The following is a 25,298-nucleotide window of genomic DNA, read 5'->3' on the forward strand; positions in this document are numbered from 1 at the left end:
CAAATTTCAGATGCTCATGTGTACCGACCCCATGAAGGGAGTATTTCAAGGGTCTTTTTAGGGAGATATGCCCGCCTGTGCCGCCGGCTCCACCCGCTCCCCCGGTGGCTCTGCCGGCACCGTCCTTGCCTGCGGTGCCTCCCCCGACCCTTCCGCCTTTGCCTCCATTGTCCTCTGTGGACAAGGCAGTGCCTGGCACGGTTCAGCAGGTCCCGGACTTGCCAGATAACACGCATGGCGATCAGGAAAGCGAAGCCCAGCCCCGCTCTATTAGAGCTTTTCATGACCGGGTACTGGACATGATGTGCCTATTGGATATTCCGGTGCCCGAGGCACTCGCAGGAGGGTGTACTTTTGGGGGCATTCACCCAGAGCGTACCGGCCTGTTCTTGCAGAAGGACGTTTTGGCTGAGGTCCGCAGAGTGTGGAAAAAGCCACACTCTGGACTTTTTGTCAATAGAAAATTGATGCACGATACAGGCTGCATTCTTCAGAAGAGGTAGCCCTGTCATCTTGTCCGCCCCCCTCCTCCACAGTGGTGGCTGCGGCCACTTTACAGTCCAGGCCTGCAGCGTCCTCTTCTACGAAGGCTACTCGGGTTCTGGGGAAAGAGGACACACTCCTCGACTCCCTTAGGAGGAAGATTTTCTCTAACTCGGCCTTGCAGCTCTGGCAGTCTAATGCGGAACTGGTTTTAACGGGGGCGAATTTGAAGATGTAGAAAGGTCTGTCGGAGTTCGAGGAGTTCATTCCGGTTGAGAAGCTGGAAGACTTTAAGCCGGGTTTATCAGATGGCAGAGTCTTGGCCCAGGATCTGCTTGAGGCCGCGGCTCATCACGTCGGCTCGGGGCCTTATGCTGGGTGTTGACACCTCTCGAATGGCTTGGTTGCATGCCACCAAGTTCTCGAAGGAGTTGCAGGACAAGGTGTTGGACTTGCCGTTTGATGGTAAGGAGCTTTTCCATTCCACAACGGATGTGGAGCTCACCAAAACGAAGGACAGCACCCAGACAGCGAAGTCCCTGTCCGTCCTGGTTAAAACCCCTTTTAGGACCCAGAGACCGTTGTCGCAAAGCCGGCCCTCTTCTGGATTCAGGGGCTTTCTAGACTCGAAATCACACTGAGTGGATACTCCTTCGAGTAATAACCGCCGGAGGCAGCAATGGACCCGGTTTTTCAGCCGCCTCCTCAGGTTCAGGTGGTAACACCACTGAAAAACCTGCCAAATGAGGGTTTTCCTCGCTTGCACGGGACCCCGGTGGGAGGATGCATTGCGTCTCATTGGGAGGTGTGCAGACCATCAGCGAGGACAGGTGGGTCTCGTCAGTCGCTCGGGCAGGCTTCCGCTTACCCCTACCCTACCCTACCCTTCAACCCTCCTTACCAGCAGTCGGGATCTCTCTCCCTAAAAGCCGAGGTGCAGAAACTGCAGGATCTTAGAGCTGTGGAACCCGTTCCTCTTTGGGAGCGAGGGGAGAGCTTCTACTCCTGGCTGTTTACGGTGTCCAAACCCAACCAGGCTGGCCTGCGCACCATCCTAGACTTTTCCCAGTTCAATCTTTTCCTACCCCAAGAGAAATTCAAGATGATCATGCCCGGCCAGATACGGTCCTCCTTGCAGATGGGCGACTGGCTCAGCGTGGTGGACCTTCAGGATGCCTACAGGCATATCCTGATCTGGAGTCCACAAAGGAGATATCTCCGTTTCTCTGTGGGAGAGGAGCATTTCCAGTTTAGAGTGCTTCCTTTTGGCCTCAGTTCGGTACCACGTGTCTTTACGAAGATGATGTTGGTGATCACGGCCTATCCTCCTCTGCAGGGTATCCATGTGTATCAGTATTTGGACGACTCGCTCTTACGCAGCCCTTACCCGTTGAAAGACGCCTGCAATCTTCACTCTCTCCTCCAGCTCCTGTTCCACCTCGGGCTGTCGGTGAACTGGCGGAAATCTTCCATGACGGTCTCTCAGGACTTGATTTTCTTGTGTTTTCGCCTGAACACGATCGAATGCAGAGTGTACCTGACCGGGGACAGAATGGCGGATCTGTTGGCCATGTGTCTGATGTTTGCACAGGAGAGCATGTCGGCCTGGTGGTTTCAGAGGCTTCTGGGCCTCATGGCTTCGTGCGTTTTGGCGTTTCCTCTTGCTCGCCTCAAGATGAGGCGGTCTCAGATGGCTCTTCAGAGTTCTTGGCTTCAGGCTGTGGATCCGGACTCCAAGTTGATAACGATTCCGGCTTCCATGAGAGCGGACCTGGACTGGTGGTCGTCTCTCAGCAACCTGTCGGTGGGGGCGGGGTTTCAGTTCATCGGAAGATTTGCAAATTGAAGAACTTGGTGAACTGTTCTCTTCTACTCATAGCCCTGTGGTGGCCGGCCAGGTTTTGGTTCTCAGAACTTCAACACCTGTCGGTGTATCTGCCGACCAGCTTACCGGTGACCCACAATCTTCTTCAAAAGTGGGAACAACAACTGCAGCGCTCCTCCCCACACTCACTCAGCTCGGCGGCATGGTGCCTGAGTTCAGGTCTTTAGAACATCTTAGCTTGTCTGCGGATAACATGCGCATTATCCAGGCAGCCAGAAAACCCTCGACTATGTCCCAGTACAAAAGCAAATGGCTCAGGTTCTTCCATTGGTGTTTAAACAAGCAGTTGGACCCAAGGCGGGCTACAATTGACAAGGTACTGTCCTTTGTATCCCACTTAGCAGAGTCGGGTGTTAACGTTCTGCCATGTAGAACTTATCTTTCGGCGGTTTCAAATCCTGCTTTCTTGCTGAAGGTGGTTTCTTATTTCCATCTAAACCAGTCTATCTCCCTGCTGGTATTTTTCCCAAACCCCGCTTCAGAGACGGAAAAGGTTCTGCACTGTCTGGATGTTAGAAGGGCTCTTATGTTCTATCTGGACAGAACATCTGAATTTCGGAGCTCTTCTCAACTATTCGTGACCTTTGGTAATCCACAAGGTAAGCAGGCCTCTAAGGCGACTATCTCCTGATGGATCTCTGCCTGCATTATGGATTCTTACACCATTCAAGGGCTGAAGCCTCCTAAAGGTATTCATGCACACCAGTTGCCTTTCAGAAATATGTTCCCTTGGAGACCATCGCAAAGGCGGCTACTTGGGCCTCCCCATCAGCTTTTTGTAAGCATTATTGTCGATGCGCGGGGCGGAGCCGAGATGGGTGGTGTTACGGCCGCTTGCCGGGCCCCGCAAAGAAAGAGAGGAAGGACTAAAAAATGTAGAAACATTTTTGGATGCTTTTACAAAGCGCTCCGGTCCCATCCCAAAGGACGGAGGAAGGTCCCTTAAGTATGGAGGAAAGAGGACTATGGACTAAGAGTAAGGTGGTCACTACGTTGAGTAACCTTGTTATTTCCACGAGACGAGGGTAGTGCTGAGGACGCACCCCTCCTTCAAGCCCAAGATGCCGTCGGACTTTCATCTCAACGAGCCCTTGGTGTTGCCGGTTTTCTTCCCGTCGCCTTCGTCGCCGGCTGAGAGGAATTTGCACTCGCTGGATGTGGCTAGAGCGCTGAAGTTCTACGTGGACCGTGCGAAGAGTTTTCGGAAGACATCACAGCTGTTTATGAACTTTGGACCTGTGAACCAAGGGAAGGCCCTCTCGAAGGCTTCCATTTCCAGATGGCTCTCCGGCTGCATCATGCACTGTCACCGGTTGGCAAACCAATGTTTGCCCGGCCGTCCGAGCCCATTCAGCCAGAGCGATCGCTGCTACCACGATGTTCTTGTCTGGTGTGCCCCTGCTGGATATCTGCAGGGCTGCTACGTGGAGGTAGACTCACACTTTCACGAGATTCTACTGCATCGACCGGGTTTCCAGGGAGGAGCCCAGGCTCGGCCAGGCAGTGCTGCGCAACTGTTCGCCAGAAGGTGAGCCTGGTGAGGAGGCAAGAGTTGCTTAATGTTGAGCCTTGCTACCTCCCGTGGTTGTGCATGTGTGTACTGCTATGTATCCTTGTATTCATGAGCATGTGAATCCATTGCAGACCCCATGCTGGAGAAGGAACACGTTACTTACCTGTAACTGTTGTTCTCCAGCATGGGTCTGGCATGGACTCACATGCGAACCCTCCCTCCAACCCCTCTGCGGCTCTTCTCTTGGTCCTACTGCCACTTCACGTGCTACCAAATCTGAAGATGGCTGCCAGAGGCGGGGCTTAGGTAGAGGGCAGTCATTGACTGGGGGCACTATGACCCAGAGACCAGTGATTGGTTACTAGTAGAAAGACAGTTCAGAAACAAAACTGAAACTTATTTTTTCTTTACCGAGGATTCCCAGCCTGACGGGGAATATTCATGAGCATGTGAATCCATGCCAGACCCATGCTGGAGAACAACAGTTACAGGTAAGTAATTTGTTCCTTACGGGAATAGCATTATCTATGACCCAAGCTAAAATGGCCAACCCACCGGAATACCACCATTTACATATTGTCTGCCATCCCTGCCCTCGAGTCAATAGTCTAAGTTATTCACCAGAGCCTTTTACCTCTAAAAACCAAATGTGCCCTAAACACAAAAGGACTTCTGCCTCTGCTCCTGTCCCTACTAACTTTGACAATGCTAAACAATACTTTGACAATACTCGACGATATTAAACAATACTCCACAATACTCTCCCTCACACCCACAGTTGCCATTAGAGTGGGTCAATACTTACACTGTGTAGTCTGCTGGCGCTGCTCGGCTGCCGACTCCTTCACAAAGTGGCTCACTTCCCTGTCCTTGTCTGCCTGGATTACTCGTTGACTTCGGGCAGGATGATTTCCAAGGGCCTTCTGACGGCCTTTACACAGGCACACGTTTTCCTGTCTTCTCGAAATATGCAAGGGTTCGGTGGTGAAGGAGACGCCCTGGTGCCTGTCTGGCACAGCCAACCATCCCCTCTGCTACCAACTTGTTGGGGACGGCCCCCCAGGTATGCCAGAGGGACACTGGAAGCCTGCGTTCTTGGAGGCCCAACACCCTCCCCTAGAATACACAGAGGACTCTGTCAACAGCAAGTTCAATCTGCGGTTTATTACAGGCAAAACCATCAGGGATCAGCACAGGAACAGGAAAAATCCAGGCACATCTCGCTCTTCCTCGGCTCGCAAGCCGGTTTTACTACCAGATGTCATCAACATGACGTCACAACTTGGACCCTTCTCCAGAAAACCTATTGGGCCGAAGGATTGGGTGTTGAGTATTCTACCACCTATAGTGGACATATAGCTGCTATTCTACTGGCCCTTGCATGTCAGGTGGCGGGCCTAGTCCATCCCCAATTCACGAACTATAACATTGTTGCAGTGTGGTGGACTTACCATTGGTTCTTGCCCGTTGCTACCCACTCATAGGGTATTAAACTGGGGTTGGCTAGGGCTGACGTCCCCTAGCCTGGGATCCACAAAGGTTCTCGGCTCACTGTGTAATGGGGATAACTATGGGTCTGTATTGTAACTTGTGTGTACAATATTAGTGTATGAGAGTGCTCTCCTGATCGGTGCAACAGTTGTTACGTATTGTTGCATACTTGTTGTCTAGGTCTGGCGGCCTGGGACCAGCTCTCCTTTCCCACCGCTGATCGCTGTCCATTGTCTGCTTCGGCACCGTCATGTGTTCAGAGACCACGAATGTGAGCTGTGCAGCTCTGAATTATGAGGAATTATTAGTATTTTCTGCAGCTGGTCCATTTGTTGTCCGGAGATTGGAATGTCATTCGTATCTCTAGGCCTTGGCTGCGGGTCCTGTCTCGCACGTCTTGCTCTTTGTCCAGCCTGATTCAGCTCAGCTTTTCTCTTGCCCTGAGGCCTGGGGCCTGCTGTAGCTTTCCTAAACCTTATAATGCGGTTTCTACAGTGTCCATGCTATAGTACATTTCCATAGGTTATTCACACTTGGTTATGTCAGGTCCCATAGGTGCTCCTGCAGATCCGTAGGGTTATTCGCTTTAAGCATCTGCAAGCCCTGCTTAGGAACTTTTGTCTCTTGCGGTTTCTGCATTGCTGCGTTTGGCTAATGTCAAAATGATAAAAGCAATGACAGTATGTATTGGTGTCTGTCCTTCCACTATAGAACTGTACACACATGTTCTTTATGTAGTCGAGTGTATGTTTGTGTCCCATAGTGCGGACTGCACATGTGCTTCATGTCTAACGCGTCTTTGTTGTGGTGTCTCTAACAATGTTAGAAACATGGTTTCTTAATGTTTTAGTCCAAGCTGTCCATAAAAGTGACCTTAATCATGGCCTGCAGCTCTTCATCCACACAGGGATAGATCTGTATTTCTCCAGCATGGGGTCTGGCATGGATTCACATGCTCATGAATATTCCCCGTCGTCAGGCTGGGAATCCTCGGTAAAGAAAAAATCAGTATCAGTTTCGTTTCTGATCTGTCTTTCGTAGTAGTAACCAATCACTGATCTCTGCATCATACTGACCACAGCCAATGACTGCCCTCTACCTAAGCCCCGCCTCTGGCAGCCATCTTCAGATTTTTACTGCACGTTCAAGTGTTGGGATCCTCGTGCTATTGCTCTCGAGCGTTAGTGCTATTTTTTCACGTTTTTTCTCAAAAACTTTGATTTTTCGGTCAAAAAGAGCCTCAAGCTCCACCGATTCTTCATCCGATCAACGGGGACCCGTGTCGGATTCGTCTACGCCCCTCAAGGGTGAAGATTTCGTCGAGCCACGCTTTTGGAGGACTCCAGAAGTTTCTCAGGCCCATCTCGGACATGGCCCAGGAGAAGGGAAGCTCGACGCCCGGAAAGCTGTTCAGGGTCTGCCCTGGATGCCAGCTTCAGAATGCCTTTAAGGAGGACGAACACTCCTTTTGTCTTTACTGCCTACATGAGGACAAGACGCACGTGGAGAAGGACTGTGCGTTTTGCGGCAATATGTCGGAGCGGACCATGAAGGACCGTCATCAACGTCTCGCCAACTGGCTGGAAGGGAAGAGCCCGTCAGGCGAGAAGAAGAAGAAGAAGAAATCCGAGTGGTCTTCTAAGACCTTTGAGGACGCCCCGGCGACGGGGGTCCAACACAAGGCCAAGCACCGCAAGTCCGCTGGCACCGGGAGCGCCGAACGGTCGGGCTCTACGGGCGCCAGGCAGGGCGCATCCTCCCCGGCACCATCAACCACAAGCCAACGCTCTGGTTCGGGTAAGAGGAAGGCCGAGCACCCGGCGAAGCTCCTGGAGAGGCCCCGGTCGAGCTCGAAGGCCTCATCGGAGGGAGAGCGAGGCAGTGTCCCCCCCCCCCACCCCCACCCCCCCCCCCCCCAAGGAGAAGGCGGTGAGCGCTCCTAAGGTGGTGAAAGCCTTAATCCATCCGGCCAAGGCCTCTATCGAGACAGTCGCGGCGGCCCTGGCTCAGCCTGTGGAGGCTACACCAGTGGTGGCGACCTCGGGGCTCAGAGTCTCCCTGCCACCGCGGAGGGAGTCCTCTTTTATGCCCATCGACAGGACCCCGTGAAACCTCCGACAGAGAAGAAAAAGGGGGGGGCCGGAGGTCGTCGTGGATTCGGCCTCAACCTCTGAGGAAGAGCTGATCGAGGTCTTAAGCCACGGCGTTGGCGTGGAAGAAGACCAGCCCGTCAGGAGGGATCCCGACGTAGGAGACGACGATAACGTTGAGGGTGCCGACGGGGCCCCTGACCGCCCGTCAGACTCCCCTCAACCAGCGCCGCAAGACAACTCGGCGGCCATTTTGTTGGCTATACAGTCCTTATGCTCGGAGATAAGGATGAGACTGCCGTTACCACCACCAGCGGAGGAACCGCTCCCGACGGGGGACCTGGAGCCAGGCCCTTCTGGGAGCCCTCCCCCTAAGAGAAAAAGGATTCATCCTCCACCTCCTTTTCAGCCATCGCGCCCTGTTCAGCCCTCCTCCCCGTCCACGACTCGTGGGGATGATACGGGGACTGACACGGCCGCGACGGGTACAGACGACTAGGTTTACGACGAGGATCTGCCGTCACCTCCCACCCGGGCTTCCCCGCCCGACGAGATTGTATCGTTTCACTCCATGATCGCCAGGGCATCCGAGCTCTTGCAGCTCTGCCCGGAGGAGAAGAAGGAAGGTTTCCTTTATCAACGGCGCGAGGCCAAGAGGAAGACGGTCCTCTCTGTGCCTCTAATGGACGATATTTGGGATGAGGGCCTCGCCCTCCTCAAGAACCCATCCACGACGCCGGCTAGAAGGGATCGGTACGAGAAGAAGTACCGGGTCCCGGACGCGGCCCCCTTGTCCCTCCGGGCACAGCCGACCCCGGACTCCGTCGTCTCCACGGCAGCCAGGAAGAAAGGTGCGACCTCTACGCCGACTTCCCCGCCGGACGGCGAGGGAAAGAAATTGGATACGATGGGACGCAGGGTCATCTCGTCTGCAGCGACGACGATTAAGGCGGCCAACACCTTGGCTATCGTAGCCCGCTACGACAGGGAGCTGTGGTACAAACTGGCCCCCCTGCTGGACTTCCTACCGGACGACAAGAGGGCGGATGCCCTAGAGATCTTGCAGGAAGGAGAGGTGGCGTCGGACCACGCCATTACGATTGCGACGGACATCGCTGACACTGGATTTCGCCAAGGCTACTGACTTCCGTCAAGACGTGCAGACCAGAGTCTTGGACATGCCGTTCGATGGAAACAATCTGTTTGCGAAAACAGTGGACGATTCCCTTCAGGCCATCAAAGCAGAGACGGCCCGGGCTCTTGGGGTTCTCCAGCAACGGCGGCCGCCCTTTCGGAGCGGCAGAGGCAAACGGGGTGCCTCCAAAGGTTCCGGCGGCGGATTTTCCACCTACCGTCAAGCGGCCCGTTCGTCGTCGCAGGAAGCTTACAGGGGACGAGGCAAGTCAGGCGGACTCCGCCGTCGTCGCCAAGGAGGTCAAATCGGCAAAGCCTCGTTGAAGCAGAACTGAACCGGCCGTGGGGTCGGGCCCCCACCGAAGCACCCCGGTGGGAGGCCGGCTGGCGAGCTTCGTCAGCGTGTGGGAGTCCATCTCCACCGACCGTTGGGTGCTGGACGCCCTAGCCCAGGGTCACGCGCTCGGGTTTCAAAAAAGGTGCCCGCGCGTCCCCCCTGTGGCCAGGAAAGAACATCACGTCCCTCAACTTCTCTTGGAGGTAAAGGCGATGCTCAGGAAGGGCGCCATCGAGCTCGTCCCAAAGAGGCTTCGGGGCTCCGGATTTTACTCAAGATACTTCCTCGTGAAGAAGAAGATGGGAGGATGGCGTCCCATCCTGGACCTACAACGACTGAACAAATTCATCCAGGCACAGAAGTTCTGGATGGTCACCCTCCAACACGTCCTGCGTCAGCTGGAGGAGGGCGATTTCCTGTCGTCGTTGGATTTGGAGGATGCCTACTTCCATATTCCCATCCTAAAGGGACACCGAGTTTCTCAGGTTCGTGGTCCAAGGGCGTCACTATCAGTTCAGAGCCCTTCCCTTCGGACTAAGGTCGGCACCCAGGGTGTTCACCAAGTGCCTCGCACCGGTGGCGGCGCAGCTGCGCCGAGAGGGGATCCACGTCTACCCCTACCTGGACGACTGGCTCATCCGAGCCAAGACGAGGGAGCTCGCCGTGGAGCACACGGCAAGGACCGTCCAACTTCTCACGGACCTGGGATTCTCCATAAACTACGCCAAGTTCCACCTGGTGCCCGCGCAAGACGCACTGTTTCTGGGAGCGAAGCTCGACACAGTGTCGCTTCTGGCCTCTCCGTCGGAGGAAAGGACGAGGGCCATTCTGGGCAAGGTGCAGCGGATGCTGGTTGCGGACGCGGCCAGAGTGAGGTCCATCAAGTCCCTCCTCGGAATGATGTCTTCTTGCATTTACCTCATCCCCCTGTGCAGGCTCCGGAAGCGCCCGTTGCAGGAGTTCATGGACGCGTGCTGGATCCAGACGACGGGCAGCTTCGAGGAGAGGATCACACTCGACGAGTGTTTCCGACGAGGATCCGGTGGTGGGGCACCCGCGCACATCTGACGGCGGGCATGGACTTCCAGACCCCCGGCCACCAGGAGACAGTGACCACGGATGCCTCCCTGGAAGGGTGGGGAGCACACACCGAAAATCTGCACGCGAGAGGCCTTTAGCTCCCGACGGAGAAGTCCCTCCATATCAACGTCCTGGAGCTCCGTGCGGTGTTTTGGGCCCTCAGGTCCTTCCTTCCGTCCCTCAATGGCAAGGTGGTGAGGATCTTCACCGACAACACCACCACCATGTTCTACATTAGGAAACGGGGCGGAACCAGGTCCCCAGCCCTGTCCAGGGAGGCGCAGGATCTGTGGCATTGGGCCGTCGGCCAAAGGATGTTTCTGGTGCCGTTTCATCTGGCAGGGATAAAAAACACCATCGCCGACTCACTCAGCAGGGAGCTGCGCTCGTGCCACGAGTGGGAACTACGACAGGATCTAGTGGACCGCCTCTTCCGACGGTGGGGCACACCCCAGATCGATCTGTTCGCGACGGCGACGAACTCCAAGTGCCGGAGGTTCGCCAGCAGGTTTCCCCAGCCGAGGAGCATGGGCAATGCTTTCTCGTTTCCCCTGGCAGGGCCTGTTTCTATACGCGTTCCCTCCATTGCCATTGCTGATCCGGCTCATCAACCAGCTCAAGAGGTCACGGTGCAGGATGATCCTCGTCGCATCTGCGTGGCCGAGGCAGATATGGTTCCCGGACCTTCTGGACTTGTCAGCGTCCCCGTCAATCAAGCTGCCAGTGGACGCGGATCTGCTCTCCAGGGAAGGAGGCGCCATCCTCCATCACGACCCAAAGTCGCTGAACTTGCAGTCCTGGCTCCTGCAGCGTTAGAGTTTGGAGGATACGACATACCGGCCGACTGCAGAGAGGTTCTTGCAAAGGCCCGGGCGTCCTCAACTCTTAAATGCTACGGACACAAATGGAAGAGGTTCTCTGTCTGGTGCCACGCACAGAAGATTAACCCTCTGCGGATTACGGCTCCCCAAGTACTGCCGTACCTGTTGACGCTGGCCAAGGCTGGACTGGCACACGCGTCCATCAAGATTCATCTTGCTGCGATCTCCCGATACACCAGAACCACGGGGCGGACGTCCTTGTGGTCTCATCGTCTGGTGAAAGAGTTCATGAAGGGACTGTTCAGATCGTTCCCGCCGGTGTAGGCTCCAGCCCCGGTGTGGGAGCTCAACGTGGTGCTGACCAAGCTCATGGGACCTCCGTTCGAGCCTCTGCACTCTGCTCCGTTGAAGTTCTTGTCGTGGAAAACAGCTTTTCTTGTGGCCATCACCTCCGCACGACGGGTGGGAGAGATCCAGGCCCTTTCCTGCAAGGCCCCATACTTGACTTTTCACGACACGAGGGTAGTGCTCAGGACGCACCCCTCCTTCATGCACAAGGTGCCGTCGGACTTCCACCTCAACGAACCCTTGGTGTTGCCTGTTTTCTTCCCGTCGCCGGCTGAGAGGACTTTGCACTCGCTGGATGTGGCTAGAGCGCTGAAGTTCTACGTGGACCGCACGAAGGGTTTTCGGAAGACGTTGCAACTCTTTGTGAACTTTGGACCTGTCAATCAGGGGAAGGCTCTCTCGAAGGCTTCCATTTCCAGATGGCTCTCCGGCTGTATCATGTACTGTCATCGGTTGGCAAACCGACCCCTGCCTGGCCGTCCGAGAGCCCATTCCACCAGAGCGATCGCAGCTACCACGGCGTTCCTATCTGCGTCGATCGGGATTCCAGGGAGGAGTCAGGGTCGGCCAAGCAGTGCTGCGCAACCTGTTCGCCTAAGGTGAGCCTGGTGAGGAGGTAAGATTTGCTTAATGTTGAGTTTGACGTGATGCTTAATGTTGAGCCTTTGCCACCTCCCATGGTTGTGCATGTGTGTACTGCTATGTATTCTTTATTCATGAGCATGTGAATCCATGCCAGACCCCATGCTGGAGAAGGAACAAGTTACTTACCTGTTGTTCTCCAGCATGGGTCTGGCATGGATTCACATGCGAACCCTCCCGCCTACCCCTCTGTGGTCAGTATGACGCAGAGATCAGTGATTGGTTACTACTACGAAAGACAGATCAGAAATGAAACTGATACTGATTTTTTCTTTACCGAGGATTCCCAGCCTGACGACGGGGAATATTCATGAGCATGTGAATCCATGCCAGACCCATGCTGGAGAACAACAGTTACAGGTAAGTAACTTGTTCCGTCCCTCGAGTGGTATGGCTGGCTAAGGGGATACCTCTCGACCTACTTGTCAATCATGGGTCCATTGGGAATCAAAAATAGAATGGATGATTGCAGTGTTTTCTTGCCTTCTTCCTTGTCATGAATTTAGTAGGAGGGGGAGGGGGTGGCAGGCTTCCCCATCCCTCTTCTAACCGTAGTTCCCACTTGGATTTACGGCATAGTATATCCCAGCTAGAAACATCTGGTCGGATGACCTAATCCATGTGGAACTTCAAGAACTTGATTGTCCAACTAAATGGGCGTTAATAGAATGTATTTCTCTAGTTGTGGTGGCCTTCAAGAGCTTGTGTCATGCAGACAGGAAGGCATTGGATTACAAACTGACAGTGTGCCGCAGGCGCACGCTCAGCATACTCTCCTGCCCTCCTCCAATCAATCTACTAGGCCTATGGCCCCAAATAATCTCCCAACGGATAGTCTGCTAGCTTCTTTTGCTTAACCAGCAGATGGGCGTAGTAGCCTGCGAGAGGTGGACCAATGGATCCCTCATACGCTAGGTGTTCATAGAAACTGACGTGCCATCCTTTTAGGGAGTGTTAAATGGCTCTCTTGGAATATGCGAGGCCATAGATCTTTTTTAAGCCATTCCCTGGGCTTCTCTTTTATTACTTGTTTTTCTCCTACAGGAAACTTTGGTGACTAGGGATTTTAGCATCGATGGGTATAGCATATTGTGTCAATCAGCTATTCAAAAGGAAAGAGGCCACCTTAGGTTTGTTTTTGTTTATTTGGTAATGTGTACCAAACCCTTAGGTAGCTGGGCGCAGCAGATACAAGTATACTTGGAAGCTTAGTTACAACATGTAAATCAGTACAATAACAAGGTTGGGAATGCAATGGGTAGGGAGTAAGATACAAAGCAAGTGCAGTGGTCAACAGAATATTACAATAGATAAAAGAATAGTCGAGTAGTCAAATGCACCTATGGGTACAGCACAACAAGCAAGTGTTAGTTGCCATTAGCTCAAAGCCAGTTTAGCAAATTACGTCTTCTAAAGGCTAGGGGGAGTGCATTCCAGAATAGGACCGCTTTCACTGGGAAACTGGCTCCTCCAGAGTTTAAATCTGGGAATTTCTAAGCAATGGGAGTTAGATGATCTGGTAGGGCAGGTCGAAGTTCTTCTAATCATTCTGTCTGAGAGATATGGGGGTGCAGCATTGTTTAGGCACTTGAAGGTAAGGCATACAGTTTTAAGAAGGATTCTGTCGCTGATTTTTAGCCAGTGCTGGTCTCTTCAGATGTTAGAGATGTGCTCTCTACTAGGTTAGTTTAGAGCTGGTCTAAGGGCATTATTTTGTAGTGTTTGCATTTTATCTAAGATTTATGTGTTTGCTCCTTTGTATTGGGCGTTACAGTAGTCTAATTTGGACATTATTAGTGCGTTGGCAAGCATAATGTAACTAGCTTTGGAAAGGAAGGGTCTGCAAGCGCTAATAAGTTTGCAGGTATAGGCATTTGATGATGCCATGGCACTGACTTGATTTTTTTAATGATAGGGTAGAGTATGTAAAATCCTAATGTTTTTACCTCGGTTACTGCTTTAATTACGTTGCCGTCAATATTGAAAGCAGCGTACTTGGGGCTTAGTTTTTTTAGGTTTGCGTCAGAGCCCAATATCAAGATCTCAATTTTGTCGTCATTCAGGCAGAGGCCACGTGATGCCATGCATGCCTGAATGAGGAGGTACATCTTGTTTACCAGAGCTGTGTCTTCGACAAAATTGCCCGAAAGGCGTATGAGGATCTGGGGGTCGTCTGGATAATTAGTATTGATGACACCCATTCTATCCAATTTGTCGAAATGTGGCTTGGTAAAGATGTTATACATTGTTGGTGAGACACATGATCCCTGTGGGATGCCACAGGTAATTTGGATTGGGTCTGCGGATGCTGAGGGGGAGAACACTGTCATTGTATGGTTGGCTAGGAAGGTTTGTACCCAGGCTATAGCATCAACCGACAAATGGGCGGCTAACGCCAAGTGTTTGCATAACAATGCGTGATCCACCAGGTCAAAGGCCGCCGATAGGTCGAGGAGGAGTAGCATAGCTGTTTTACCTTTGTCCTTCAACTCTTCGATTTGAGTCGTTAAATCAATTAGTGCCGTTTCCGTACCGTGTTGTGGTCTGAATCCGGATTGGTGGGAGCCTATAAGTGGTTAGCTTCAAGATGGTTCTGAATTTGGAGATAAGCTACTCTATCAATTATTTTAAGGAGTAACGGGACCATGGTAATCGGTCTGTAGTTCGTCTGGATGGACGGGTCTAGGGCTTGTTTCGTCAGTAATGGTAGAACCCAGGATTCTTTGAGATTGTTTGGGATTGTTTGATTCTTTGAGATTGTTATGGGGGGGGACTTGCTATTGGTGCCAGGGTCTAGCTACACCTGAATTTTTCAGCAGGGCCTCCCTCTCCCCATGTGCTGTCTGTTACACTTGAAGCACCTTCCTCCCCTGCTAATAGGATACATAATAGGATATTATTAATCTCTACGATCACCCGGGAGGTTCAGCCTCTAAGAGTGTGCAGAAAACCATTAAAAGGCTACTTTCCGGCTAGTGTGAATGTCATCCGGGCAGTATGGTGATTGTAGCTGGCGATAAGAACGCCCATTGTTACCCTTCTAATTCATTGTCACACAGCTTTACAGGTTTTCTGCATGGCACAAAGCCCAATGACGACAGAAGGGACGAGTGGGGGCACTTTTTTAAACACTTATGAGATTTTGGACTAATATCAGGGTAACCATCTATCCCGGCATACTTGGACGAATGGCAAAGCTGTTTCTTTTATCAATTATGTCTACATTGATGTCGCACAGTGGATTTGTTGCAGCCCCTTATTGCAAAACATTAAGTGATCATGCCCTTCTATCCTGGCACCTGCCTTGGTTCATTCACAAAGAATTGATCCAATTATTATGGACAATACTAGGGATTTATAGGGTAACCTTATCCTCTGGTGGGATCCAGTGTTAAAAACTTAAGTTTGTTAATCTGCTCTGAGCATCTGCAATTGGAACGTTGGCCGACCGCTAACAATTGCGATGTCTGAAGATTGATGAAAATCCTTGCAGGGCGCTTGCACGTCAATCATAAGCGGCATAATTAAAAACATTCTGATCTGGGTTTATTTGATATTTGTGGTAGTATTTTATTGTTTATATAGCGCTTTAATCCTTTACAGTTTAACAACACGGGAACATTAAACATGTAACATAGAAGCAATAACAGTATATATGAGACAAACCAGAAAAACAGCATGTGGAACAATTTGCATTTGAGGAAGAAGAATGGAGGGGACGAAAAAAAGGGAGAAAGCGTAGGGAGTGGTGGGAGTTAGAAGGGAGGATGGAGATCATGGGGAGACGAGGAAGAGGGTATTGAAAGGAGAGAGAAAAGGTGTCAGGGAGGGGAGTGGAGAAGGAGTGCTTTCAAGGAGGAATAGGTGGAAGTAGAGGGGATAGCGAAAGGAAGGAAGTTCCAACGTAGGGGGGCAAGGAGCTGAAAGGAGCGGAAACAAGAGGAGGCGCAAGATGGTGGGGGGGTTGTAAAGTAAGAAGAGATCTGCAGAACGAAGGGAGTAAGAGGTGGTATAGAATGAGAGAAGAGTGGAGAGGGAAGGAGGGGCAAGGTCGGGCAAGGTCATGAAGAGATTTAAAGACAAGACAAAGGAAGTGAAATGTACGTAAAGGTTGGAGATGGAATCATGAGGAGAGAGACAGAGGGTACGGATGGCAGAGTGGTAGAGGGATTTAAGGGGAGCAAGATGGGAGGGGAGGGTGTCCCTTAAGATGACCAGCCACTTGTCTTTTGGTGAAAAAGCAGCACAACTTGCCTCTCTGTCAACCCGATACAAGAATTGGCCAAGGAAGCAGAAGCACTCCACTAATTATGCAAATTAGAAGTTTCTCTTCAGATTGCTGAGGAACAATGTCAATAAAAAATGTTGGTTTAGTTTGCTCGCATGCAGTGCCCCCAGGAACTTAACTCTATTAAAGAGGTGGCATGGGCTACTGTCATCGCAGAACTATAATTTGATGGCAAATTAACAGAGCCGGTGGCTGAAACTTTCATTCAAGTAGCTGAGAGTACAACGGGCTTTGAAGTTGATGACATTTTAGAAATTATCAAGAATTTGAAGTCTCTGCAGGCCCCTGGCCCTGACTTCATTTCAAATGTGTCATCAAAGTTGATCCAATTTTTGGGGCAGCCATTTTACAGCAGCTCTATTAACGTATTTTGGCCCGTGGTACTGTCCCTACAAGCTGTAGGGAAACCTTCCTGAACCCTGTGTTCACCAGATGCACCCTCCAATTACAGGCTGCTGGCCATGCTTGATGCAAGCTCTAAAATATTCTCCTCGCTTATGCTAAAAAAATGTAATTAATGGGTGTAAAAAAAAAAGGGCTTGTTAAAAAAAAAAAAAAAAAATTCAAAGCGGTTCCAGGAGAGTACATAGAACAATCCACAACATTTGTGCTCTCCATTACATTACATTATGGCAGAGGTTTCTAGATGCCCCATCAGAAGACTTTTGGTCTCATTACTCATTGCATACTGGCACCCTTTCCGAACTGCCAAACTAAGAGTCTGCCGGCAGGGGCATTGAACTCCCGGCAGGCCTGATCTGCTGAGAATTCAAGCCCCTCTCGGCAGTGTTTTCACTGAAGCACCGGCACAGTTTGCAACAGTGCCGGTACTTCAGTGACCCCCATTCCCGTGGAGTCCTGCTGTACTCCACGAGAATGGGGATTTACTGTTCCGCTGCCTATCCTAGTGGCACCGGGATGTCATGCGGCGGAAGCAGTGTTGCGGGGTTGCCGGTAAGTCACCGGCAGGTTTTACTGGCAACCCCATAATGATGACATTTATCTCTGTTTAATTGACTATTCTGAGGCGTTTGACTCGGTCTCATGCCCGCTGCTGTGGAGCAAGCTCAGCTGGTGGTGTATCGATCCTCTCCTCCACTTCATAAAAGCTATGTGCACAGATACTTCTGTTGTAATCAGGGTAACTCAGGAAGTTGCCATCCCCCTGCCCTATTGCCACGAAGTAGAGACTTCAACTGTATTGTATTTTACGGCAATTTCATCATGCCTAAAGCCTTGAAAAAGTGGCTCGTTATTAAAAGGTTTGTAGGTAGGCAAGGAGGCTAATATGTGGAGGGCTTGTTCACCATCTATTGTACTAGTATCTCTAGAGTGTTGTATAATCTGGAAGCTCTATCCACTCTGTGTCCCGGTTGTATAAGATTGAGGGTAAATTGCTTCGATCCTTGCTGGGTGTTTCGAGTGTCCCCCGAATGCCCATCTTTTATTAAAAATTAACACGAGAGACTGGGACAGAGCTGATAACATGTGCAAATTACATGCGAAAAAGATTTCATGAATACTCTACACAAGGATTCCATCTGATCTCTCCATTTACTTATTTTACCCAACTGTGTGCTGTTGCACATTCGAAAGTCTTCGACGTCAGTGAAAGGTCCAGGGCCGACTGAGGGAGACCTATGTGAAAGTTAGGGTAAGGGAACCCCTAAAGAATGTGAATAAAGCTTAGGGAAAGTAACCCCTGCAAGCGCTGTTATTGCAAGGTCCGAGCCCGGCTGAGGGAGACGTATGGAAACTTCTGTTGAACGGTGAATGATCATTTGGTGAACCTAAGTGACTTTAACATGCAAGGCCATGCAGGCCTTGACCCACGTTTTGAACTGCCTTTTTTATTTTTTATTTTAATAACCTGAGCCAGAGTGTGTCATCCTGTCTATGTGGGCCGCCTTACTCCATGCTGTCCAACATGGGAAGGAGAGCTAACTCTATCATCTTGACCCTTTCATGTTATAATACTGACTTTCCTTTGCTACACATTCACCTTTACACACTTTTTGAAATAGAAATAGGGCAGGCATTAGGTTTTTGTAGTATAGACCATTTTGGTTTGACATAGTGACTAGGACTGTGTTTTCTATATTATTTGATGTTAGAAACTACTCCCATCGTAGCTATAGGGCAAAGGAGTTTTCCCAAACCTCAAGAATTTAATAAAAATTTTCAAACTTGTACCTCTTGTGTCAGTGTCATACTTGTGATACCATGCCTCCCTTACAACTGGAAATCAGGGGCATAGCGGAACGATGGATGGGAACACAGACCATAACTAATAGTGGCATACAGTAGCAGGGGCTGCCCACATAAGTATGAAGATATGGGGGATGAGAGGGAAGGGTGGTAGGAAGGGGGAAACATGAAATGAAGGGTAGAAGAGAATAAGGAGGGAGAGGAGGGTGGTGAAGTTATACCAGACAGGAAAGAAGAGGGGAGGGCTATGGTGAGAAGGGGAGGATACGGAGGAGGAGAAAAACGTAGGACACATGGTAAAGAAATGTTATTTACTTGTAAGTATCATAGCTGTGGGAATGTGTCTGCTTCTATCAAATCAATAAACAGTTTGTTAAACTGTCCAATTGTGCAACCCATAAGAGAGGTGAATACAACTAACAATGTTTCTAGAAAAAGTGTTTGCTAATGATTGAGTTGTTAGGGGAGTTTTCCTGAAGTTCCACTTGGCGGTAGGACTTTATTAAGCTAGCCCAGTGGTTTGTAGATCCTCAACTCTGTAGTACGCAAGGACCTTTGTAGAGTTGCAGAGCAGTCAGGCTTATTTTACGAGGAAGATGTGAGCTGTAGCGAAGTACACTAAACCCAGTCAGTAATGCACATCAAAGAGACACTTACACATATATTTATATTGAAATATTGATTTATTATATATACACACAACTGTCACTGTTAAATACTTAGCACCATAAACCAACACACTAGGTATACTTGTCAATATTTTTAAAGGGTCACTTCTTAACTTCTTACTTCGTAGTTGCTGAATGTATACAATTGTTACAGGGATTTGACCGTTCTATAGATAATACTGTGCGGTTCTATGTTCTTAGATCGTCAGGCTTTTTTCATGGAGTTTTTTGCCGAAATTGTTCAGTCGAAAAAAAAGAAATATTGTTTTTTTTATTTGGGGACCAGAAGGGACCCTATTTTGTAGTCCCTATACCCCACACTTCCTACCTCTTATATGCCCTTACCCACTGACCCCCTATATTTTTCAATCAGTTTTTCAGCCGAAAATCTTCGACAAAAAACACTGTGGAAAAAAAAGCCTGGCGATGTAATAACATCTTACCATACCGCACATCCACAAAGTAAGAAGGTAATTGTATTTAGTATGCATACACATACAAGATAGTGATTTTTGGGAAGGAATCAGTTGGTTAGTGTTATCTTAGCAGAGCTTCAGGTACTAGAGGCAGATGTGTGGAACAGCAAGTCTTTTCAAAGTCAAAAACACAACCCTAGCTAAAAGGCAGTTTGTATTGCTTTAAAGTCTTGCAAAGCAGTAGAAATCAAAAGTTCTTGTGGATGCTTTCTAGTCTCTAGGAAGGAAGATACAAGAAGGCTTAACTAACGTTGGGGACCCTGTTAAATGACTCAAAAGGGACACAAGCAGCGGCTTGAGTCAGAGGTAAGTGGCGGTTGTCCTGGACATCTCTATGTGCATTCCAATACTCTGGAGCGACTTTCTGGAATCATAAAAGCAATATCTTTTCCCCAAGAGAAATAAATAGTGCGTGTGTGCACTAGGTATGTGTGCAGCTAGACCACATTTTTTGTGGCGATGGCTGCATTCTAGTGCTGCAGGCGGTTTGCAGAGTATGTGAGACAGGTAGTATTTGGGTCAAAGAACTGGATTTGTATGCATCATGTATCACTCATATTAAATGCGTTTCTCATAGTTCTACATTACACTGTGCTTATAGAAATGTCTTCCTACTGTGTTTAACTTGTGGTTTCAGTGTATTTCTAGGAGTATGAAACATGTTATGCTTCTAATACTCTCAGACCAAGTGCATCCTAAATTTTGGAGGCCTTCTAGGTTTGTTTGCTAACATTATTAAATCCTTTCCTGTTTAATGTATAGTCTACTTTTGTCTAATTTATGTTACTATGTACTAGAGGTTTAGGAATCCTTTGACTGTCTACTCTGTAGCAATTTGGATCCCAGTAATGACTGTGGTGATGTATGTTTGTATTGTCAGGGGCTCCCTTTTCTTCCCAAACGTTTGGTAGTGGGCAACACATTTATTTCAGGAGTGGATTGAGTCTTTACTGACCATTGCTGTTTTTCTTCATGCAATAATGTGTTCTGTTTAACCCAGGTACTTATTTTACTTTATAGATATTTGTGATTTATGAAGTGTACATTTTTCAGCATGCCAGTGTGGTGTATTCTTTGGTGGTATTATTGTGGGGATTAACTGTACTTCAGTAACACCGTTCCTCCCTCCCTTGATTTAAGCCAGACTGCTGTGCCACAGCTACCACTATAGGGAGCCTAGGTCTTCCTTTTGGTTGGAAACTCTGTTCATACATGGTTTTACATCTCTCCCCAAAGGGTTGTGGAAAATTTCTCTAACCGTACATTTCTTTTTAAATCCTAGTAATACTCTGCCTACCATTCGGAGACAAAAGCTCCTGCGGGAAGCACTACAGATGTTTCTCAAGCGGCAGGACCTGGAGGAAGCTTATCGTGCTCTGACAATGGGGGAATGGGCATGCCAGTACTTCCTGAACCGAAGTAGGCAGCAGGAGGCCACCCTAAAGGCACATGTAAGTGCAACACTTTATGTACCCCAGCTGTTGGACCATTCGCTGTCCATTTTAGAAATCTTCAATAGTAGGGTAGTTGGTAAAAAGTCAAGCCTATTTGCATGTATTCTATCTCGCCTCCCTCCTCCATTCTGTCAGAGGCTATATTGTGTACTAAAAATAAAATGACGGAATTGATTGGTTGGAGTGCTGTGTGTATAAGGCTCAGTTATAAACTATCTGTTCACATTCTATCCAGAATTATTACTTCAAACAGTACTTGTTTTTCTGACGCAATAGGCACTTTATTAAGCTCCTTAGTTTTTAAAAAATCAATGTGTAACTTAGCTTTGCCAGGGTGATCTTACAATAGTGGCACACTGTATCCTTGTGTATTTAGTTAAAATAAGCCACTAAATCTCTCTTCAAATCTCATACCCAAGTTGTAATAATAAACATTTCTCGAGTGTTAAACCAGAATTCCTATTTTGTGGGATTCTAGGGAAAGTTTTTGGGGGGGCCCCCACCGTTTTTGCTTCCCCCCCCATTTCTTTTTTGGATCCCTGAGGTCGTATTGGTGGCCAGAGGAACTGCACCTGAAGTCCTCTTACCATTGCAACTCTTCTTTTTCTTCAATTAGGGTATATGGTCCTGGATCACCTATGAGGCTCACAGTCCCAGGGGTGCGTCTCTAGCACCCCATTGTTTTCTCTCCAGTGGTTCTATCAACCTTCATTTACTTTACGGTTCGGCTGGTGGCACGTAATACCTCATTTTGGCTTCACATACGGTGCAAGCAATTTAGTTTATTTATTTTTTTCAACGTAGGAAATTTATTGGTTTTGTTGGATGTTCATAACATCTGGCTACCCGCCAGAGGTTCATATATAACCCATCATCAACAATGTTTATTTCTCCCCCCCCCCCCCCCCCCCCCCGGAATGTATCATGAACGAACAATACAATCATCTGTGTGATGTAAGTTGTACACATTACAACAAGAGCAGTTCAGGGCATGTCTGAGGTTCAGAGCCCTTAATCTCTGTGGACACTTGAGGGCATTTAAGTATTTTTGCATATACGGGAAGAAGGGTGACCACACCACTGTGAAAGATAGGTGAGAACTTCTTATATTGGCTGGAGGTTTTGCCATCCCCAGCATATTCCACACCATATCCATCCATAAATGCAACAAGGGGACCTCTGTGTTGCTTCAAAGCTGGGGGATAGCCAGTTTCGCACCAAAAGCAGATAAGACAGAACATTTTGAGGGGATTGGGTCCTCTGACGTATTCCGTATCTATGACAGTAATCACCACAGCTGTGCTGCTTCGGAAAATCTTTCAGCGTCAATGACGTCGATACGCCGTCCTCGAGGACCTCCGCCGACGTCACCAGATGTTAAGTAGGACGCACGACGCCCGTAGCCTCAGTTCCGTTTTTTCTGCGAACGTGTTCGCTTGTGAAGTGTATCGGGATGTCTTCCTCTTCTTCCACCCCGCATCCAGGCTTAAAGAAGTGTGGGGACTGCGGGTCCAAGATGACGGTGACGGACTCGCACAACACCTGCCTCTGGGAGGCCCACGACACGGATGATTGTGTCGACTGCCAGTCGCTTACGTCCAAGGCCTTGTGGGAACGTAAGAAGAAGCTGTCGGTTGGTAAGGTGTCCAAGCCCCGGACGGCGAGGTCCACTGGGCTTTCGACGGACGATTCGAGGGGCAACTCTGCATTTCGTAAGTCTAGGGGGTCTCGGACCCGGAGTGGGTCCCGCCACTCCTCTGCGAGGCACTCCCAGAAGCTCCGTCATCTCTTGCCTTTCCCATCCTCATCCGAGAACTCCGCCCGTCGGCGGGTTTCTTATCCCACCAAGCTTTCCTCTCTGGAGGAATGGGCTTCCTTCGTGAAGAAAATGTTGGCGATTCTTGAGTCGCAGGGCTCTGGTCCATCCGCGCCTCCGAGAGGGGTCGGTCGTGACCATACTGGAGACACCGCTCGTACGCCTTCGGGGTGGGGTGGTCGGCACGATTCGCAGGAAAGGTTCCGTTCGGACAAGGGGAATCATTCCAGTCATGCCCGTTCCAGGTCCCGGTCCTCGACACACTCAAGCCTGTGTGCACCTGTGAAGTCTTCGAAGAAGACGTCGACGCCAGTGGCGCCGAGGTAGTCGACGGACACTCTCGAGGCTCTGCCTCCAAGGAAGTCGTCGGCGCCCAGGCGGTCGAAGGACACGCCCGGGGCTCTGCCCTCGAGGGCGGGGTCGAAGCCGTTGATGCTGTCGGCGCAGCGCTCAACGCCGTTTCACTCGGCGCCTTTCGAGGCTGTGGTGTCGGAGGTACCCCGTGGCACGGGGGAACGCCCTAGAAAGGCTCTGGCCATGGCAAAACATGTCTTTCTCCCCTATTCAATGCCCACTTTCCAGCCTATGGATTATATTTCCGAGGTACCAGATGAGATTCTGTCTGGTCACAGCCAGATTGAGGACGTGTCAGTCACTGCATGTTGCCAGTAGTCTGGATACCTCTCCGGAGGTGGAGTTCTGTAGGCCTGAGCCTGGCACCCATGCCGAGTCATTGTACCAGCGCCTTATGTCGTGGGTCACGGACTACTTGGGGTGGTCGGCGCCCCAGTTGATTTTGTGCAGGATGACCTTACGGATATCCTCGATCAAGGTCCACCCACTGACCTGGTACTGCCATTCCATATGGCTCTGCAAAGAAGGGTGGCAGCGGTCTGGACTGCTCCGGAGAGTCTCCCGGCAGTGGGCACGTCTTTTCCGTGAAAATACTGCCCAACCAGTAGTGACCCCTGCTACTTGACCACGCACCCCACTCCGGAGAGTTTGGTGGTGCAGGCGGCTACGGCCCCAGCGAAGCAGGCGTCGTATCCTACCATCCCTCCTGATAAGGACGAAAAGCGTTTTGATGGCTGGGCAAAGTGTTTTCTTCAGGGGGTATGGCTCTTCAGGCGGCCAACTCCGTATGTGCCTTGTCACGTTTCACGCACTCTCTGTGGAACTGTACTACCTTAGCGGCTGACCATATTCCCGAAGGGAACGAACAGGATGGTTTTCTTGCTATTATTCAGGATGGCAAGGATGCCATGTGCGAGTCCGTTTAGTCGGGTTTGGACATGGCAGACTGTGTCAGCCGGTCCATGCCGGCGAGCACCGTAGTAAGCAGGTTTGCGTGGTTGAGGAAGTCGGGCTTTGCTCCTGATGTGCAAGCCAGGCTCCTCAACATGCCCTTTGATGGTGAACATCTTTTTGGCAGCAAGGCTGACGAGAGCCTTGAGAGGTTGCAGACCTCCAAAGCTGCAGCGAAGTCGTTGGGCACTGCAATCCGCCAACCTCTGCCTTTTCGTCCTAGGGGACAGCAATGGAGGGGAGGTTCCTTTTGTTATTACTCATCCTTTAGTAAAGCGAGAGGAGCTGCACGTCAAAGGGGCAACCGTAAGAGTGCCAGAGGTGGAAAACATGGTACTCTTGGTTCCAAGGCCGCGCGTGCAGTTGCCTCTTTGACCTCAGAGAACGCTGCAGCCGCTCCTGCTCAGTCATGAGGCCCATGCTTCACTGGTTGGGGGTAGGCGTGCGCAGCATCTGGTAGAATGGTGTGCCATTACTTTAGATGTGTGGGTTCTGGAGATCATAGCCCACGGCTACTGTCTTCCTTTCCGGCTGAGGCCTCAAGTCAATCCACCTGGGAATCTCTCTTTGAAGAGTCCGGATCCGCTCCTTGCGCAGGAAATTCAATCCCTGCTGGAAAAAGGTGCCATAGAACTGGTGCCTGTAGTGGAGAGGACCAAGGGATGGTATTCACCATATTTTTTGATTAAGAAGAAAGACTGGGGATTGAGACCCCTGATGGACTTGCGCGGTTTGAACAAACTCCTCAGGAAGGACACGTTCAAGATGGTTCCTCTCTCTCAAGTCCTCCAGGCCCTTCAACTTCAGGACTGGTTGGTGTCTCTCGACCTCAAGGACGCTTATTTTCATGTGCCGATCCATCCCAAGCACAAGAAGTATCTGAGGTTCGCGGTTGGCGCCTCGCACGTTCAGTTTCGGGTCCTACCGTTCGGATTGACCTCCGCCCCAAGGGTTTTCACCAAGCTCATGGTGGTGGTAGCAGCGTATCTCAGGAAAGGGGGGGATTCACGTCTACCCCTACCTGGACGATTGGTTGATCAAGGCGCGCTCTCCCGAGCAAGTCATGGATCATCTGTCCGTCACCTGCCACTCCCTTCACAGGCTGGGCTTCTCCCTCAACTTAAAGTCCCACTTAACACCAGCTCAGCGGCTCCAGTACATCGGAGCAGTGCTCGACACGTCCCTGGGGCAGTGTTTTCCTCCCCAGGTGAGGGCTCACCACATTCAGCAGATGGTGCACAAGTTTCAACATGCCCAGA

General features: G+C 50.4%; 1 protein-coding gene across 1 annotated transcript in view; it reads left to right on the forward strand.

The window, feature by feature from the left end:
- Positions 1-25,298, forward strand: part of KMT5C (lysine methyltransferase 5C) — a 561,873-nt gene that overhangs the window by 195,551 nt on the left and 341,024 nt on the right. Inside the window, exon 3 of the mRNA XM_069638276.1 lies at positions 20,747-20,915. Coding sequence (XP_069494377.1) covers positions 20,747-20,915 — 169 coding nt within the window. The remainder of the gene's footprint in view (positions 1-20,746; positions 20,916-25,298) is intronic.

Source organism: Ambystoma mexicanum, chromosome 1q (assembly GCF_040938575.1).
Source record: "Ambystoma mexicanum isolate Mex_15411 chromosome 1q, UKY_AmexF1_1, whole genome shotgun sequence".
NCBI lineage: Eukaryota > Metazoa > Chordata > Amphibia > Caudata > Ambystomatidae > Ambystoma > Ambystoma mexicanum.